Source organism: Daphnia magna, unplaced genomic scaffold (assembly GCF_020631705.1).
Source record: "Daphnia magna isolate NIES unplaced genomic scaffold, ASM2063170v1.1 Dm_contigs332, whole genome shotgun sequence".
NCBI classification, from domain to species: Eukaryota; Metazoa; Arthropoda; class Branchiopoda; order Diplostraca; family Daphniidae; genus Daphnia; species Daphnia magna.
The window spans coordinates 8,651-24,881 of record NW_025533249.1 but is presented as its reverse complement, the minus strand read 5'-3'; the positions used below and the strand labels follow the sequence as shown (position 1 = coordinate 24,881).

At 40.4% G+C, this 16,231-nt stretch overlaps 1 protein-coding gene across 1 annotated transcript; it reads left to right on the top strand.

Moving 5' to 3' along the window:
* Positions 1-2,914: 2,914 nt before the first annotated feature.
* On the top strand, positions 2,915-4,855 carry LOC123468199 (the record flags this gene model as incomplete). Its single annotated transcript, XM_045167831.1, has 3 exons — positions 2,915-3,247; positions 3,506-3,963; positions 4,066-4,855. Coding segments are annotated over exons 1-3 (1,581 nt in total), but the record flags the coding sequence as incomplete, so codon positions are not given.
* Positions 4,856-16,231: the final 11,376 nt, after the last annotated feature.

Genomic DNA, 16,231 nt, shown 5'->3' with positions numbered 1-16,231 from the left:
GCTTAGCTTGGAACCCTACATCTCTACGACACCAAATCGTTCGCTCCGTGTGGTGGCTGTTAATGGAACAGATAAAACCATATTTCTACCTCGCCTTACAGTGTTAGGAACCCTTCATATTTCCAGACCTTCAAGAAAGCCAGTTGAAACAATGGCTTCAATTAGCGTAGCTTCAGGTCCAATCAACACAGCAGCCGTTGAGTCGGCTCTTCCAGACATAGATGAGGAAAACAAAGAGAATTTGCGTAGATTAATAATAAATAATTATAACAGTTTTGCTTTTAAAACAAGTGAGTTAGGCCATACTACTTTAGTAAAACATGTCATTGACACACAAGGACAAGGTCCTATTCGTCAAAGGGCATATCGCACGTCTCCAAAACAAAAAGAGATAGCTAAAAATATCATTGATGAACTGATGAAAAATAAAATAATTCGTTATTCGATGTCTCCGTGGGCAGCCCCGATAGTATTAGTAAGTAAGAAAACAGGAGATGTCCGTTTGTGTATAGATTTTAGAAAATTAAATGCAATTACAAAAAAAGATTCTTTCCCTTTACCTCGTATTGACGACGTTTTAGATTTACTTGTGGGACAGAGGTATTTTTCCACATTAGATCTTGCCTCCGGATATTGGCAAATTGAGCTCGAGGAGGAATCCAAAGAAAAAACAGCCTTCATAGTCGATGACAATTTGTACGAATGGAATCGTTTGGCGTTTGGTTTAACCAACGCCCCGGGAACGTTTCAAAGACTGATGAATTCAGTTTTACGAAGAGTTATTGGAAAAATTTGTCTCGTTTATCTTGACGACATAATAATTTTTTCAAGAACAATTGAAGAGCATTTTAGCAATTTGAAGACTGTTTTTTCCTCTTAGAAAACGCGCACCTAAAAATGAAATTGTCAAAATGTGAATTTTTAGCGCAATCCGTTTCCTATCTTGGACACGTAATCACGGCTGAAGGAATAAAACCAGACCCTGCTAAAATTGAAATCCTTGTTAATTACAAAAGACCTGGTACAGTAAAAGAATTACAATCTTTTTGGGACTAGCCAGTTACTACAGACGATTTGTAAAAAATTTCTCTACCGTCGCCCACCCCTTGTTATCACAGACCAAAGGAAAACCTACTGATAGTGTAACTTGGAAAACAGATGAAATTGCAGCTTTTGAGTACTTGCGACAATGTTTAATATCAGAACCTATCTTGATATATCCGGATTTTTCAAAGGAATTTCTGATTTACACGGACGCAAGTAACTATGGCTTAGGAGCCGTCCTTTCTCAGATGAAAGACGGAAAGGACCAACCTATAGCCTATGCAAGCAAACATCTTAATAAAGGGGAAATCAAGTATTCGACAATAGAAAAAGAGGCTGCAGCAGTAGTGTTTGGGATAAAACGTTTCCGACATTACTTACAAGATCAACCTTTTGTTATTGTAAGTGATCACAGGCCTCTTCAGTGGTTGCAGACTTTTAAAGACGAAACAGGGCGACTAGGTAGATGGGCGATCTTGTTATCTAATATGAAGTTCAGTGTTAAGTACCGACCAGGTCGAGTACACGAAAATGCTGATTTTCTTTCTAGAATACCGATGAATCTAATATCTGCCATTCCTGCAGACAACAACGTAATGTGTCAAGAACAGCAGAAAGATTCTCTGTGCAAAGCAATCGTTACGTTTTTGGAACAAAATGAACCTTGGAAAAAGAAGATGGCCCGATGCCTTCTTGGGTCGGTGAAATAGATTATTTCTTTGTAGAAAATGGTCTTTTATGTAAACACTACGAACCTACGTCAGTGAAAAGAAGAAACTTTGAACAGTGTCAAGTGGTTGTTCCACTTTCTCTGAGAAAGCAACTTTTACAAGAATATCATGATTCCCCATTGTCAGGACATATGGCAACTAGGCGAACATTCTTTCGTCTAAGGGACAAATACTATTGGCCTACCATGTTACGGGATGTTAAGGAATATTGCACTTCTTGTGAACCTTGTGCGCTGGGACGTCGAGTGCACAGTACGAAAGCCTATCTCAACCCGTTAGACCTCGCTACAAGACCTTTTGAAGTATTGGGCTTAGATTTCCTAGGTCCAATCAAACCGCATTCACTTCAAGGAAACAATTATATATTAGTAATCACGGATTACTTTTCTAAATGGATAGAAGTCATTCCTCTTACCAACTGTACCGCCCTCAGTACTAGTAAAGCCTTAGTAGAACGAATTATTTTACATCATGGTCCCCCGAAAGCAATAATTACAGATCGAGGCAGTAATTTTACTTCTGAATTATTTTCTGCGCTTTGTAGAGCTTTAAACATTAAACGCATGAAAACAACTGCGTATCACCCTCAAACTAATGGGCAAACAGAGCGATTCAACAAAACTGTTGTTGAAATGATAAGGAAATATTTGGAGAATGGATTCGAGCGGTGGGAGGATATTTTAGGCCCCGTTGTTTTCGCTTATAATAATTCTGTCCACTCGTCAACACTTGAGACTCCATATTTTCTAAATCACGGTCGTGATCCAGTCATGCCGATTGATCAATTCCTCCGTCCTCTTCCCCCAGTAATAGTTACTCCCTCAGACTATAAAAGTCAAATTATGAAACGCTTACACGAAGCCTTTCAGCTTGTAAAAATCAATCTTTCCCAAGCTCGTGAACAACAAAAAGCCCAGTACGATAAACGCGTAAAAGAGCAAAAATTTAACGTAGGAGATAAAGTTTTACTAGATATGCGAACGCCCTTGGCGGGAATTAGTAAAAAACTCATTCCACGTTTTATAGGCCCTTTTAGAATTTTGAAAGTAAGCAACAATAGTACTGTGGAAATACAACAAGACGTAGGAAAACAAACTCAGCTTGTACATGTGAATCGAATAAAACCCCTATTTGAGTCAATGATCTGGAAAGACGAACCAGGTGTCGACTTTTTTGATGTAAGAATTGAGAAACAAGCCGAAAAATTCGTACAAGAAACCGTAGATGAACTCGAAACTTTTCCTCTACCCCTAGAAACAAACCTTCAATCTGAGTTAGAACAAATTCCTTGTGAAAAAGAAACTCCTACTCAAAATTTGATAAGACCCCCACCCACAATTCCTCCTACTCCAAATGTAATGATAAGTTCACCAACAATTTCCTTACCTTCCAAACCGATTCCAGAGACGTCAACCTTACTCATACAACCAGAGCGTCGCCTCGGGTTACGTCCTCGAAATCTTTTAAAACCAGTTGTCAAATTATGAAATTGTATTGCTGTAATTTTTTTTTTGTTAATTACGTTCGAATCACTTTAACTAGCTTTAAAACCGTGTTTAAATTCTAAAAACTTTGTATTAGTTATCTTAATAATTCATAGAATGGATCCCTGAAATTGATTTTTAAATTACTTTTCTCATAGATTATGTCTTCTACCCCTCCTCATCATACCGTTTTTCTGTCGCCTCCATGCTCTTAACATCACTATTTGTAATTGTACGGCTGCTCAGCCAAAAGGGTTCCTAAAATTCACTAGCGATGACTGTGATTATCAAATAAGCCCCCTTCCCGCTATTCCAGTATATTATGATGTCTATTCTACTCTTCCCCAAATTACCCGTTTTGTTGGCCATTCGTGTACCATATGGCTGGAAAAGAAACACATCTATACTGACTTCTGGGGTTGGCAAACTCCAAGTCAATCAAGAGTGCCAATAGAAGTCAATGCACATGAATGTGAAAAAATGCGTGATTCCCGATTGTGCCATGGCAAAAGCATGGACTACTTAGGAAACAATAAGTGGTCGTTCGAACGTATTCCAAACGTGCAGGGTAGCTGGCTTCAAGTCACAGGTGATCAGCTGATCAACTGTCGATTAGAAGAAGTTACTTTAGAAACTGAGTGCGCTAACTGTACGATAAGTTCACCCATTGGCGATATACCGGGAGGGATCAACGGATCCGTTTCTCACAACCTAGTGACCATTGTCTGGAAAGAATCGTTAAGAGAAGTTCAACAGTGCAAACTAAGGCTTGTGGAAACAGGTATCGCTCAACGTTACCTGACTAACAACAGTGAAATAGAAAGAATTCGTGACGTCGAACAACAACTTGACTTTGTTTACAATACAACTAACAAAGAATATTGTAATTCATCCGAAAAAAGTTACAAACAAGTAATCGGAATGGACAAAGTTATTTTACGTTTACATTCTTTAACTGATACCAACGCTCATCCGAGTAAACCACTGGAAGAAGACATCGAAAAAATTGCTGACATTATCCGGGCTGAGATCAGCGGAGCAGCACATTCTCAATACGCACGAGACCGAACTACCGATGGAATAAATGGAGTGGCTCGAGAAATTCGAGCTCTGCAATGTGAAAATCGAGTGCTGGCACACAAAACTGCTATCGCCACCGCACAACACAGTGGATGGCTTGCTGCCAGTTACCTTAATTTACCCACATGTAGCAAATTGATAGCCACTGGTGAATCGATCAGCGTCTATCAATGCTCCCCGAAAAATTCAACGATCACCACTGAAATCACAAGCTGTGGTCCTCAACCTAAACTCGGCGACTACACTTTAGACACTGAAGGATGGGAACTGACGCCTTACACCCCCTGTTACTGGCACAAAAATTTCGTCAACATCAACGGTCGAGCACATTTCTACAAAAACAGTTCTTGGCATCCAATCGTCCCCGGTGTAATAATCCAAGGACATAGTTTGATCAACACTTTGCCGTATGAAGTTGATAAGCTACTCGCACTAAGTTTACACCCCGCGCTAACCCCCCACCCGATGAGCACCGCAGCTGCAATCGCCGAGATAATTGCTGCTGCTAAAGAAGAACATAGCATCGACCTTGGAAATCCTTTTCACATGAGCACTCTTCTTTCCTCACTCCAAAAAGAAAAGAACGTTTCCCTGTCGTCTAAGATTCTTAGTTGGTCAAGTAGCATTTGTAGTCTTCTAGGGATGGGATTTATCGGATTCTTTTTCTTTCATTTTTGTGGAGTAGGTTCCCTTATTGCAAGATACATACCTTGTTGTTCTTTTCTAAGTACTTGTAACCCTTTCACTTGCTTCACCAAAACATCTGATAATGATATAGAAGTAGGCCACCCCGCGTTATTAAACCCCTCAAATCCATCCCCGCCCATTACTATTGTAAACTTACCCGCCTCTGTTCAACAACCCGCCCCGGAACTTTTTGCCCCATCAGCCCCTTTTCTACAAAGAGAGCCTCCACGGAACAAATTCCACCGGGACGCACTAAGACAAGCGCATCGAGAAGCAGCTGTTCTGTTGAATTAATTAATGTTGTTTTCTTGTTTTGTTTTGTCTCACTTTCTATTCCGTTCCAAATTTGACCTTGATTGATTGCGAGACGCAATCTTTTGGAACCGGATAGCTATGTAAAGAACCAAAACAATTTATTCTTTATTATTTTCATTATTTTTCCTACCCTTTATTCTTACGTAACATTAATTTTCTATACGCCCCTCTTTTCTATGTAATTTCTTCCTTAGACGTTTTACAGACTGATTTACCCTTCAAACGTTTCAACTTAATTTTCTTGTAGTTCGACCTTCATGAAACCCGTATAAAAACTTTTGTTCTATAGAAAATAGCGAGAGTCACTTTTCACAAATCAGTTCCTAAAAGAGTTGTTCCCCAATTTTTTGTGCTACTGAAATAAACTTTACTAGAAACGACAATGAAAAAGTAAGTTAAAATATAAATAACTTACAATATAGAAGTAAAAACTCATGGTATAACAGTGTATTCACATTGAATACAAGTATATTTGATGCTGTTTACATATAGAAGTAAAAACTCATGGTATAACAGTGTATTCACATTGAATACAAGTATATTCCATGCAGTTTACATATAGAAGTAAAAACTCATGGTATAACAGTGTATTCACATTGAATACAAGTATATTCCATGCAGTTTACATATAGAAGTAAAAACTCATGGTATAACAGTGTATTCACATTGAATACAAGTATATTTGATGCTGTTTACATATAGAAGTAAAAACTCATGGTATAACAGTGTATTCACATTGAATACAAGTATATTTGATGCTGTTTACATATAGAAGTAAAAACTCATGGTATAACAGTGTATTCACATTGAATACAAGTATATTTGATGCTGTTTACATATAGAAGTAAAAACTCATGGTATAACAGTGTATTCACATTGAATACAAGTATATTTGATGCTGTTTACATATAGAAGTAAAAACTCATGGTATAACAGTGTATTCACATTGAATACAAGTATATTTGATGCTGTTTACATATAGAAGTAAAAACTCATGGTATAACAGTGTATTCACATTGAATACAAGTATAATTGCATGCAGTTTACATATAGAAGTAAAAACTCATGGTATAACAGTGTATTCACATTGAATACAAGTATATTTGATGCTGTTTACATATAGAAGTAAAAACTCATGGTATAACAGTGTATTCACATTGAATACAAGTATATTCCATGCAGTTTACATATAGAAGTAAAAACTCATGGTATAACAGTGTATTCACATTGAATACAAGTATATTTGATGCAGTTTACATATAGAAGTAAAAACTCATGGTATAACAGTGTATTCACATTGAATACAAGTATATTTGATGCTGTTTACATATAGAAGTAAAAACTCATGGTATAACAGTGTATTCACATTGAATACAAGTATATTCGATGCAGTTTACATATAGAAGTAAAAACTCATGGTATAACAGTGTATTCACATTGAATACAAGTATATTCCATGCAGTTTACATATAGAAGTAAAAACTCATGGTATAACAGTGTATTCACATTGAATACAAGTATATTCCATGCAGTTTACATATAGAAGTAAAAACTCATGGTATAACAGTGTATTCACATTGAATACAAGTATATTTGATGCTGTTTACATATAGAAGTAAAAACTCATGGTATAACAGTGTATTCACATTGAATACAAGTATATTCGATGCAGTTTACATATAGAAGTAAAAACTCATGGTATAACAGTGTATTCACATTGAATACAAGTATATTTGATGCTGTTTACATATAGAAGTAAAAACTCATGGTATAACAGTGTATTCACATTGAATACAAGTATATTTGATGCTGTTTACATATAGAAGTAAAAACTCATGGTATAACAGTGTATTCACATTGAATACAAGTATATTTGATGCAGTTTACATATAGAAGTAAAAACTCATGGTATAACAGTGTATTCACATTGAATACAAGTATATTTGATGCTGTTTACATATAGAAGTAAAAACTCATGGTATAACAGTGTATTCACATTGAATACAAGTATATTTGATGCTGTTTACATATAGAAGTAAAAACTCATGGTATAACAGTGTATTCACATTGAATACAAGTATATTTGATGCTGTTTACATATAGAAAAAAAAACTCATGGTATAACAGTGTATTCACATTGAATACAAGTATATTTCATGCAGTTTACATATAGAAGTAAAAACTCATGGTATAACAGTGTATTCACATTGAATACAAGTATATTTGATGCTGTTTACATATAGAAGTAAAAACTCATGGTATAACAGTGTATTCACATTGAATACAAGTATATTTGATGCTGTTTACATATAGAAGTAAAAACTCATGGTATAACAGTGTATTCACATTGAATACAAGTATATTTGATGCTGTTTACATATAGAAGTAAAAACTCATGGTATAACAGTGTATTCACATTGAATACAAGTATATTTGATGCTGTTTACATATAGAAGTAAAAACTCATGGTATAACAGTGTATTCACATTGAATACAAGTATATTTGATGCAGTTTACATATAGAAGTAAAAACTCATGGTATAACAGTGTATTCACATTGAATACAAGTATATTTGATGCTGTTTACATATAGAAGTAAAAACTCATGGTATAACAGTGTATTCACATTGAATACAAGTATATTCGATGCTGTTTACATATAGAAGTAAAAACTCATGGTATAACAGTGTATTCACATTGAATACAAGTATATTTGATGCTGTTTACATATAGAAGTAAAAACTCATGGTATAACAGTGTATTCACATTGAATACAAGTATATTTGATGCTGTTTACATATAGAAGTAAAAACTCATGGTATAACAGTGTATTCACATTGAATACAAGTATATTTGATGCAGTTTACATATAGAAGTAAAAACTCATGGTATAACAGTGTATTCACATTGAATACAAGTATATTTGATGCTGTTTACATATAGAAGTAAAAACTCATGGTATAACAGTGTATTCACATTGAATACAAGTATATTTGATGCTGTTTACATATAGAAGTAAAAACTCATGGTATAACAGTGTATTCACATTGAATACAAGTATATTTGATGCAGTTTACATATAGAAGTAAAAACTCATGGTATAACAGTGTATTCACATTGAATACAAGTATATTTGATGCTGTTTAAATATAGAAGTAAAAACTCATGGTATAACAGTGTATTCACATTGAATACAAGTATATTTGATGCTGTTTACATATAGAAGTAAAAACTCATGGTATAACAGTGTATTCACATTGAATACAAGTATATTTGATGCAGTTTACATATAGAAGTAAAAACTCATGGTATAACAGTGTATTCACATTGAATACAAGTATATTTGATGCTGTTTACATATAGAAGTAAAAACTCATGGTATAACAGTGTATTCACATTGAATACAAGTATATTTGATGCAGTTTACATATAGAAGTAAAAACTCATGGTATAACAGTGTATTCACATTGAATACAAGTATATTTGATGCAGTTTACATATAGAAGTAAAAACTCATGGTATAACAGTGTATTCACATTGAATACAAGTATATTTGATGCTGTTTACATATAGAAGTAAAAACTCATGGTATAACAGTGTATTCACATTGAATACAAGTATATTTGATGCTGTTTACATATAGAAGTAAAAACTCATGGTATAACAGTGTATTCACATTGAATACAAGTATATTTGATGCTGTTTACATATAGAAGAAAAACTCATGGTATAACAGTGTATTCACATTGAATACAAGTATATTTCATGCTGTTTACATATAGAAGTAAAAACTCATGGTATAACAGTGTATTCACATTGAATACAAGTATATTTGATGCTGTTTACATATAGAAGTAAAAACTCATGGTATAACAGTGTATTCACATTGAATACAAGTATATTTGATGCTGTTTACATATAGAAGTAAAAACTCATGGTATAACAGTGTATTCACATTGAATACAAGTATATTTGATGCTGTTTACATATAGAAGTAAAAACTCATGGTATAACAGTGTATTCACATTGAATACAAGTATATTTGATGCTGTTTACATATAGAAGTAAAAACTCATGGTATAACAGTGTATTCACATTGAATACAAGTATATTTGATGCAGTTTACATATAGAAGTAAAAACTCATGGTATAACAGTGTATTCACATTGAATACAAGTATATTTGATGCTGTTTACATATAGAAGTAAAAACTCATGGTATAACAGTGTATTCACATTGAATACAAGTATATTTGATGCTGTTTACATATAGAAGTAAAAACTCATGGTATAACAGTGTATTCACATTGAATACAAGTATATTTGATGCAGTTTACATATAGAAGTAAAAACTCATGGTATAACAGTGTATTCACATTGAATACAAGTATATTTGATGCTGTTTACATATAGAAGTAAAAACTCATGGTATAACAGTGTATTCACATTGAATACAAGTATATTTGATGCTGTTTACATATAGAAGTAAAAACTCATGGTATAACAGTGTATTCACATTGAATACAAGTATATTTGATGCAGTTTACATATAGAAGTAAAAACTCATGGTATAACAGTGTATTCACATTGAATACAAGTATATTTGATGCTGTTTAAATATAGAAGTAAAAACTCATGGTATAACAGTGTATTCACATTGAATACAAGTATATTTGATGCTGTTTACATATAGAAGTAAAAACTCATGGTATAACAGTGTATTCACATTGAATACAAGTATATTTGATGCAGTTTACATATAGAAGTAAAAACTCATGGTATAACAGTGTATTCACATTGAATACAAGTATATTTGATGCGCGTTTACATATAGAAGTAAAAACTCATGGTATAACAGTGTATTCACATTGAATACAAGTATATTTGATGCTGTTTTAATATAGAAGTAAAAACTCATGGTATAACAGTGTATTCACATTGAATACAAGTATATTTGATGCTGTTTACATATAGAAACAAAAACTCATGGTATAACAGTGTATTCACATTGAATACAAGTATATTTGATGCTGTTTACATATAGAAGTAAAAACTCATGGTATAACAGTGTATTCACATTGAATACAAGTATATTTGATTCTGTTTACATATAGAAGTAAAAACTCATGGTATAACAGTGTATTCACATTGAATAAAAGTATATTTGATGTTTGCTATGACTCGGCAACGTCGCCCCCTCCCCTCCCTCAGTTCGTAGGGCCAGTTGGTCCCGACACTTCAGACGAGCGAATACACCTCGTATAGCTCTTCAAATCTTGCCACTTTCGAACTTCATTCTATGGCGCAGTTGGTTTTTTGTTTTATTTTTTTTCGTTCGTGTCGTTTCGTATTCCTGCCCCCATTGCTTCTCCCCACCGTGATTTCACACTGTTTTCTTTAGTCTCGTGTGGATTTTCCCAGATTAGTGGTGTGCCATTGTCGCTTAAAGCAACCAGCCCAGCAACCAGCGTTGTTTGTGGGGGCCGCCATATTGGATTGCTTCGTCTCGTGTTTTTTTTTGTTTTTTTGTTGTACGCTCCCTTTTGTGTGTGCGAGTTAGCAATTCTATCGATCAAGTTGGGATTTTGCACACACTCTTCCACTGGTTCGCATATTTATTTGTTTTTTTTTTCTTCAACTGTCCCCACCGTTTCAGTTGGTGTTATTTTTTTTTTTCGTGCGGTCCTTTGGCTGGTATATATTGAAGAGGGCCCACATGTTGCGTGCCCGCCATCTTTCTTATATCCTTCACTCCACATATTTCTGTCTTACAGAGGACCCACATGTTGCGCATCCGCCATTTGTTTTTTGCTGTTGCTTTTGTTCGTTCGCCTCGATGCTTTCCATGCGGATTTCGTCCCACGGGTTAGTTTCATTAACCGCTTTCCTACGGTTTAGCCCCCCCATTATCAGAGGTTCGCGCCTTGCCACCCCTTTTTGTGTCTAGTGTGATATAGTTTGTTTTTTTGTTTTTTTCTTATTCACACCCTTGTGTCGACCACTCATTGACAATTCATTTTCACACGCTACTCCATTCAATTCATTCTTGGTCTTCTTCTTGGCTCATCATTTGGTATCAGCGTGTTTCAATTCTCTCATACAGCATTTATTCATTCCTCCATCCATTCTGCTGTCGTAATAATACTTTGCCGGTCCCGTCCCTCGTGCAGTGATCAGTGTCTCTCTCGTGCCGTCCACCCCTCGCAACCATCGGTGTTCCGCCATGCCTCCTAAGCCATTCAAGCCGTATGGTGTTCCACCTCCCCTAGACATCGAGGAATTCAAAAACTCCTTCGAGATCTGGCACCAGCAGTGGCAAATATTTCTTGCTCTGTCGACTATCAACACTGCGCTTCCGCAAGGAGAGCGACCGGAGTATATTGCCAACATCTTGCTGTCCTGCCTCTCCAATGCCACGCTGAAGGCGGTGCTCACCATGGGTTTGGCGGCCGCTGAATTAAAAGACGCAGACATCATTATTGGGAAGCTGCAAGAGAGGTGCAATGCTGGTCGCAATTGCCATGTGTGGCGCCAGAAGTTCTCTTCCCGCGTTCAGCGTGACGCCGAATCGGCCGATTCTTGGCTCAGTGACTTGCGTGATCTCGCACGCAAGTGTGAATTCGAAAAAGATTGCTGTGCAGCCTGCCAGAACACGCGCGTTTTGGGCCAAGTCGTCTTTGGCGTTTTCGACGACGAGGTACGCCGTAAGCTCCTTGAACAGGGCGCCACTTTAACCCTTGATATGGCGCTAACAACGCTCCGTACATCCGAGGCCTCCCGGCTTCAGGCGTCCACCATCAAACAGGGCGGCGCGCCCCTCATCCACCAGCTAAAAACGCCTGCGGCAAAATTACCCATGGGCAAGCCTGTCTTTCAACACCGGGATGAGCAGCGCGGTCGGCCAGCAGCTCGTTGGCATCCGCCTGGAACTAAGCCGTATGGGTGTTGGAACTGTGGATCAACCAATCGTCACGCTAAGGAGGATTGCCCTGCCTTTGGCAAAGAGTGTCAGGGTTGCCACAAAATGGGCCACTTCCAGGCCGTGTGCACCCAAGGCAGCAGTTCAACCACGAAACCTGAGATGGCGGGCAGCATCACGATCCATTCCATCGTTCCTGATGACATGGTCCAGCTTGGCGTCTCTCCGGCTTCCAGCAACTCTACTATTTTCATCCGTGTGCTTCCTGACTCCGGTGCGTCCATTGACGCCATCCCGGCCGCCATGTTCTGGAGCCACTTCAAGCACGTTCCGCTGATCGATGGGGGACCGAACGCAGTCACGGCCACTGGGGTGGCGATCTCTTCACTGGGCCACTTCCCAGCCACGTTGTCATGGTCCAGCGGATCAATTCACCCCGTGACCACTTCTATCCATGTCCTCCGGGACCTTCAACAGCCGGTGCTCTCAAAGGCGTCGCAAAAACTATTTGGCATGCTACCGGCTCAATACCCGCATTTCTGCGGGCTAGCTGCAATTACGTCTCCGCATTTGACAGCTCCACTCCCAGTGCACGACGTGAAGCCCACGTTGGACGATCTTATGACTGAATGCCCTTTGATTTTCGATGGCGTGTGCCGTCCAATGCGAGGTCCCCCATGCCACTTTCAACTAAAGGAGGGCGCGGTCCCTTCTGCTATTCGTGGATCCCGTCCCATTGCTGTCCCTCTAATGCCAAGGGTTAAACAGGAGCTGGACTCGCTGGAAGACCAAGGCATCATCAGCAAAGTGCCCGAGCCGACGTTGTGGGTCCACCCGATCGTGATTGTCCCAAAGGACGATGGCGGAATCCGCATTTGCGGAGACTTTACGTCGCTCAACCGCTGCATTGTTCGGCCCACTTTTGATTCCCCAACTCCGTTCCAGGCGGTTCGGACCATCCCAGTGGGGATGAAATTCTTCACCGTGATTGACGCCCTGAAGGGCTATCACCAGGTGGAGCTAGATGAGGAGTCAAGTGCCATTACGACGTTCTCCACTCCGTTTGGCCGCTACAAGTACAACCGACTCCCTTTTGGCGTTTCGTTAGCGGGCGATGACTACGGTAGGCGTCTCGCGAACATTTTCGACGATTTCCCGAACTGTCGCCGCGTGGTAGAGGATATCATGGTCTTCTCCGCCACTTGGGAGGAACATGTGGATCTCGTCCGTCGCCTTTTTCACCTCGCCTCTGATCACCAAATCGCCATCAACGTCCGCAAGGTGGTCTTTGCTAAACCTTCAGTGCTGTTCGGGGGTTATGTAGTAGGCGAAAACGGTTTCCGTCCCAGCCCGGATCTACTGAAGGCCATCCGTGAATTCCCGGCTCCCTCTTGTGTGTCGGAAATGCGTGCTTTCCATGGACTCTGCCAACAGGTGGGAAATTTTTCAGACGCCTTGGCCCCCTTCTCTCCGCCCTTTGGCGCCTCTACTCCGAAAGGACTTTGTATGGGAGTGGACGATGCAACACGAGAAGGACTTCGAAGCAGCCCGTGAGGCCCTATCTTCATTTTCCGAATTATCGTTTTACGACCCGGCTTCCCCAACCTCGCTTCACGTCGATGCGTCCCGCCTCCGAGGCCTCGGTTTCATCCTCCGTCAACAAAACGCCAATGGAAGCTGGAATGTCGTGCAGGCAGGATCCCGCTTCCTGTCTGATGCAGAATCCCGTTACGCAATGATCGAGCTGGAATGCCTGGCGGCGGCTTGGGCAATGCGTAAATGCCGCCAGTTTCTCGAAGGCCTGCCCTCCTTCCAGCTCGTCACCGATCATCGCCCTTTGATTCCAATCCTCAACGATTACCACCTGGATAAGCTGGATAATCCAAAAATTTTACGTCTTCGCCTATCCATGCAGCGGTACTCTTTCGTCGCTGTCTGGGTGCCTGGGAAGAACAACGTGATGGCTGATGCCCTGTCGCGCTCCCCTGTGGATTATCCTTCCGCTTCCGACGAGATCGCGGAGGGCCCGCAGTCATTTGCTGCCCGTATCAGTTTTTTGGATACGATGGAGGGATCCAGTGATGCCAATCCCGACATTTTGCTGGCCTCCGTTGCAGCGGCTTCCTCGGCCGATCCGGTTATGCTGTCCCTCCGCCAAACAATCCTTGAGGGATTCCCGAACGACAAGTGTAATCTCCCCATGGAGCTCCGTCCATTCTGGCAGGTGCGGGGCCAGCTGTCAGTCGACGATGCGGAGGGCCTCATCCTCGTAGGCCCCCGAGTAGTCATTCCGTCTTCCTTGCGTAAGGAGATCATACGGCGCTTACTTCAAATGCACCAAGGAGCCACTAAACTCCGTCAGCGCGCCCGTCTCTCGGTCTACTGGCCCTCAATGGACAACGATATAGTCGTGGCCGCAAAATCCTGCCCATCTTGTACAGAGCGTCTCCCATCTCATCCGGCGGAGCCTCTCCTTCCCCATGCTCCAGCTTCCCGCCCGTTTGAGTTTATATTCGTCGATCTCGGCGCATACCGCGATCGCGATTTTTTAATTGTGGCAGATCAGTTCAGCGGTTGGCCTCAGGTCTACCCGTTCCCGGACGTCAACACGTCTACGCGGCGGGTCATTGACGCCCTCCGTTCGTTTTTCACATGTGGAGCAGGAGCCCCGGTGAAATTGTGGTCGGATGGGGGCCCGCAGTTCAAGTCTGACGAATTTATCTCGTTCCTTCGCGACTGGGATATTAGCATCGGCCGTTCGTCGCCCCACCATCCCCAGTCCAATGGCTACGCGGAATCAGCTGTCAAATCGATGAAGAAGCTCATCGCGGGCTCTTGGTCGTCGGGGTCGTTCGACCCGGACAAGTTCGGCAAGGCTTTGATTCTCTTCCGCAACGCGCCTATGTCGGGTGGAGCATCCCCGTCGCAAATCGTCTTCAGCCGCCCGACGCGCGATCTTCTTCCCGTACACAGGCGCTCATTTGCTCCTGAATGGCAGCAGGCCGCTAAGTTATTGGAGAAGCGTGCCCGACATGCAAAGGATCTTCAAGCTCAACACTTCAACTGTTCTGCGCGCCCCCTTCCACCCATGGCGATCGGCGACAACGTGGTCATCCAAGACCATAAGACAAAGCGTTGGTCCACCCCTGGTGTCATTGTTGAGGTGGGGCCGTTCCGGGATTACCTCGTGAAAACACCAGCTGGGCGGTTGTTCCACCGCAATAGACGTTTTCTTCGTGTCATTGCCCCTCAGATTTTGCAGCCGCATCCTCCAGCGATCGCCCCAACGACATCGGTCACATTCCAGCTTCCTGCTCCGCCCCCTCTGGCAGCGCCCTCATCCACTCTCCGTCGTTACCGTCGCCTTGCCGCCAAGACCGCTTCTTAATTATATATTTATTTTTTCCGTTTGTTTGTTTTCTCTCTCTCGTTCGTTCCTCTGTGTGTCCATCGCCTCTTACTTCGGCTCTGTTGCCCACTCTTATCCTAATTCAGCTAATCGTCCCCTTATCTATGTGCTCCCCGCGTTTTGGGACCGGGGATTGTTTACTTAACGTGGGTGTTCCTCTCTCTAATTCAGAATTTTGTTTATTTTTTTATCCGTTTATGTACGGGGAAAAAGACATGCTATGACTCGGCAACGTCGCCCCCTCCCCTCCCTCAGTTCATAGGGCCAGTTGGTCCCGACACTTCAGACGAGCGAATACACCTCGCATAGCTCTTCAAATCTTGCCACTTTCGAACTTCATTCTAATGTTGTTTACAGGTAGACGTATAAACTCATAATATAACAGTGTATTCACATTGAATACAAGTATATTTAATCCTGTTTACATATAGAAATAAAAACTCATGGTATCACAGTGTATTCACATTGAATACAAGTATATTTGATCCTGTTTACATATAGAAGTTAAGATTCATGGTATCACAGTGTATTCACATTGAATACAAATATATTTGATTCTGTTT